We start from the raw sequence: 4,257 nt of genomic DNA, 5'->3' as shown, positions 1-4,257 counted from the left end.
AACGGCGACGCCCCTGTTTCGTACCTGTTTATCAGGTCCAGAATTCCTTCATACGGTCTCAATGTTTGTTGCTGGCAAGAAAAAGATTGCATGATCTGTCATGTTTGGTTACTAAACCCCACACGGTACACAGAGGTGAAAACTGTGCTTGGGTACAATCTTTCGGTGTTTCTTTGGTGCCGATTAGCAAGAGACAACACCTTCAGGACACCGAAAAGATGGAAGCTGCTGCTTATTTTCTGCACTGAACCAGAGGAGAAGATCATGACACATTTAGTTATGTAGGCCCTGAAGATGATGAATCAGTACTAATATCCAACATAATATCCCAGCAAGCACCCTACAACGACATGGCAGTTAAACTGCCCAACGAATACAATTGAGGAAACAGAGCATGAACACCGAATCAAAGGTACATATACAAAGAACATGATCAGGCACATGATTAGCAGAACGAAATTAATTAAACATGAACAAAATTGGCACCAATTTATAAACATAATACACTGGGAACTCATCTTGTGCCCTGCCTTTTGCTCTACAATACTAGAAGCCTTAAGACAAACCATTTTCATCCAAAACTATGAAGGGATCCGGTCATTCCCTTCATTTTCTAACTAAGCAGAACCAATACCTTTTTACTGGGCCACCAACTGCCTCTAATTAATGAACTCACCGAGTATATTCACATCTGATCTGATGTTAATCAGAAGGAACAGAATGAGGGAGACAGACAATGCTACAAGGCTCCCCCATTTATCTTCTGTTGAATGCAGGCAACCTTCTGTAGAAGTTCAATGGGACAGAGGGCATCCTGCTGCGGAACTGAGGATTGCGCAGCAAGTAAAGCATAGTGATCACCATCAAAACCTGGAAAGGCGTCACTTAGAGCACAATGGCGACGACGAGGGACACATTTTTATTTCGCAAAAAAAAGATCATGACACATTTAGTTATATAGGCCCTAAGGATGATGAATATGTACTAATATCCAACATAATATCCCAGCAAGCACGCTACAACATGGCAGTAAAACTGCCCGACGAAGACAATTGCAGGTAACAGCGCATGAACATTGAATCAAAGGTACATATACAAAGAACATGATGAGGCACATGAATAACGGAACGAAATTAATTAAACATGAACAAAATTGGCACCAATCCATAAAATAATACACTGGGAACTCATCTTGTGCCCTGCCTTTTGCTCTACAATGCTAGAAGCCTGAAGACCAACCATTATCATCCAAAACTATGAAGGGATCCAGTCATTCCCTTCATTTTCTGCCTAACTAAGCAGAACCAATACCTTATTACTGGACCACCAACTGCCTCTCTAATTAATCAACTCACCGAGTATATTCACATCTGATCTGATGTTAATCCGAAGGAACAGAATGAGGGAGACAAACATTGCTACAAGGCTCCCCCATTGATCTTCTGTTGAATGCTCTTGGCCTCCTCAAAGGAGCAAATCAGACTTGGCAGGCAACCTTCTGTAGAAGTTGAACGGGACAGAGGGCATCCTGCTGCGGAACCGGGGATGGCGCAGCAAGTAAAGCATGGTGATCACCATCAAAACCTGGAACGGCGTCACGTAGAGCACAATGGCGACGACCAGGGACAGGAATATGAAGATGGCGGTTGCCCGAGGGTCTCTCCAGCTGAGCAACGCGTGAGCCCTTTCACCCTGCGTCGCCAGGTCCCCGACCACCGTCTGCACACGACCTCCAACACTCCTCAGTCTGTCGTAGCGCAATCTCACAATGTCAGCCGGCCTGTTGGTTGGGAAGGTGTCGAACTCCTCGTCGAGCTCATCGGGGTGTGTAAACTCAGCCTGGGACAGCTTAGTGTCCATGTGTGGTGGGTGCCTTGACCTGTACCGATAGTTCCACAGCCCGATCATGAACATGTAGAGGAAGATGGTGGGCAGGATGAGCTCCGGGTAGCAGATGAGGATGAGGAACAGCATGTGCACCAGCATCGTCGTGATCGGGTTCCGCCAGCTCCTGATGCCATCATACCACTTGGCCATGGCGGCGAAACCATAGAAGAGCGAGGTGATCCTGTAGAAGTTGGCCTTGCTGCGCCGGAGACTGAACATGTGCGAGCCGACATCAAGCGTGTACTCCACCACCTCCCTGCGCAGCGGCGGCTCTGCGCGGCTAAGCCTGGCCGAAACAATCTGCGTGGCCTGGTGCCTCAGGTAGTCCAGCTGCATCACCGATATGGGCTGAGAGTAGTGCATCTTGGGCAGCAGCGGGCGGCCATACATGGCGATCATGTTCACCCAGGCAGTGCAGGTGAAGCGCACAGCCAGATGCAGCTCGCCGGTCTTCTTGAGCCCGCTGGGCTTGAGAGCGAGCAGCGGGTAGAAGTGGGTGTACACACGGTCAGTCTCGAGCGTGGAGAGCCGAATCCTGACCTTGCCGATGTGCTCGTCCCTGGCGTCGCCGTTCTTGGCCCCAATCTGGCTGTTGTCGAAGACGACGACGGTGATGACGGTGCAGGGGTCGAATACCTCCCAGGTGTACTGCTCGTTCCACTGCGGGTTGAGCGTGTTGAGGATGGTCCTGGTGCGCACCCACTTGGGCCCGTACTTGGCGACGCAGTAGGCGTCGGTGGCGCGGCCGTCCTTGGCCTTGATGGGGATGAGGTTGCGGGCGCCGAGGACGCCGACCTCGAGGATGCCGATGCTGGGCTTGCGCGCGTGCTTGGAGGAGGGCTGCAGGTCGCTGCTGTAGTAGGTGGACTCGTCGAGGACGTGGTAGCCGAAGTCGAGCGACATGCGGATCTGTATCTTGCTGGCGAACTTGTGGTCGGGCTTGCGGTCGTCGGGGGAAGAATCGTGGCCGGGGCGGGCGAGGCTGAACCAGCGCGGCTCGACGGGCTTGCCGTAGTGGTCGTGGCGGGGCATGGCGGCGTTGAGCGGCAGGATGATGCGGCCGAGCGGCTCGTCACGGCCGGGGCCGACGCGGTCCTCGACGGTGATGAAGAGCGGGTCGTCGAAGGGCTCGGAGGCGACGAACATGAACTCCTCGTTCCACATCGGGTTGGGCGACCCGGGCGGTCCCCCCGGGCGCGTGCGGCGGACCTGGCCGGCGAGCTGGAGCTTGACGGAGGCGTTCATGGCGCGGGACGAGGCGTCGTGGGGGATGAGGTCCTGCGCGGCGATGGCGGCGACGCGGAGGTAGACGAGCTTGGGGGAGAAGTAGACCTTGGCGCGGGTGGACGCGACGGCCTGCGGGCTGGCGGCGCCGTGCGCGTCGGAGTGCCAGGCGTCCGGGAATGCCTCGTCGGCCTGGGTGCCGAGCCAGACGGAGAGCATGAGCTCCCCGCGGTGCAGCTTCTCGCCGCGGCGGCCCTCGAGGCGGTACCACTGCGGCGCGAGCGGGGAGTCGGGCGGGACGCGGACGGGGACCTCGGAGAGGTCGAAGGCGACGCGGCCGACGAGGTCGTCGCCGCCGCCGGCGAGGTCTTTGGCCTTGACGGCGACCTCGAGGAGGTGGGACTGGAGGTGCGTGGCGGAGAAGGCGAAGACCTGGTGCCAGGCGGGGCTGTGGTTGGCGGCGTGCACGGGCGTGGCGCCCTTGTAGTTGCCGAGCTTGACCTCGACGAAGGGGTCGATGGAGCCGGCGGCGGAGGCGGCGGGCAGGTCCCGCGCCTTGAGGACGTGCACGTAGAGGAAGCGCATGGACTCGACGAGGTCGTAGGTGGAGGAGATCTTGCCGGCGGCGTTGGCCGGGGCGGGGTTGAGGCCCGGGATGTTGAAGCGCGGGCGCTGCATGGCGGCCAGCGGCGGGCGCGTCTCCGTGAGGCCGAACTGCTGCGGCGGCGGCATCGGGCCCCCCGGGCCGTGCATCATGAACGGCCGCGGCTGCATTGCTCCGCCCTTCATCTCTCTCGGCGGCGTCTCTGGGGAAAGGGGTAGTGGGGCTAGTGTGGTGGCATTCCGTCGAGCAGTTGCTGTATCAGCGCCGTGGGAGTGGAGTGGAGCGTGGAGTGTGTAGGCAGGGTACGGCAGAGGGGATCTGTAGCAGCGCCACGACGGAATCCAACCGTCAGATCCGAATCAAGCGGCTCTCGTATATCCATATGCTACCAAAAAGATATCCTGACAGCGTCTCGCAGCGCACACGAAAAAACCCAGACGTCACCGACAAGTAGGTCAGCGCGGCCCGTGGCCAACGTGTCAGTGACGTTAGAGATGCCTCGCACGGTGCGTGACGCATCGTGTTGGAGCCTCTAGGGGGCG

The 4,257-nt window shown here is 57.0% G+C and overlaps 1 protein-coding gene across 1 annotated transcript; it reads right to left on the bottom strand.

Annotated features, from left to right (window-relative positions):
- Positions 1-1,120: 1,120 nt before the first annotated feature.
- LOC127324095 (multiple C2 domain and transmembrane region protein 6-like) lies at positions 1,121-3,984 on the bottom strand. The gene has a single exon (XM_051352160.2). The coding sequence runs from the start codon at positions 3,898-3,900 to the stop codon at positions 1,465-1,467; it is 2,436 nt and encodes an 811-aa protein (XP_051208120.1). The 5' UTR covers positions 3,901-3,984; the 3' UTR covers positions 1,121-1,464.
- Between the last annotated feature and the right edge of the window lie 273 nt (positions 3,985-4,257).

This window comes from Lolium perenne, chromosome 1 (assembly GCF_019359855.2).
Source record: "Lolium perenne isolate Kyuss_39 chromosome 1, Kyuss_2.0, whole genome shotgun sequence".
NCBI lineage: Eukaryota > Viridiplantae > Streptophyta > Magnoliopsida > Poales > Poaceae > Lolium > Lolium perenne.
Note: the sequence above shows the minus strand (reverse complement) of the source record. Positions and strands in the feature narration are given on the sequence as shown.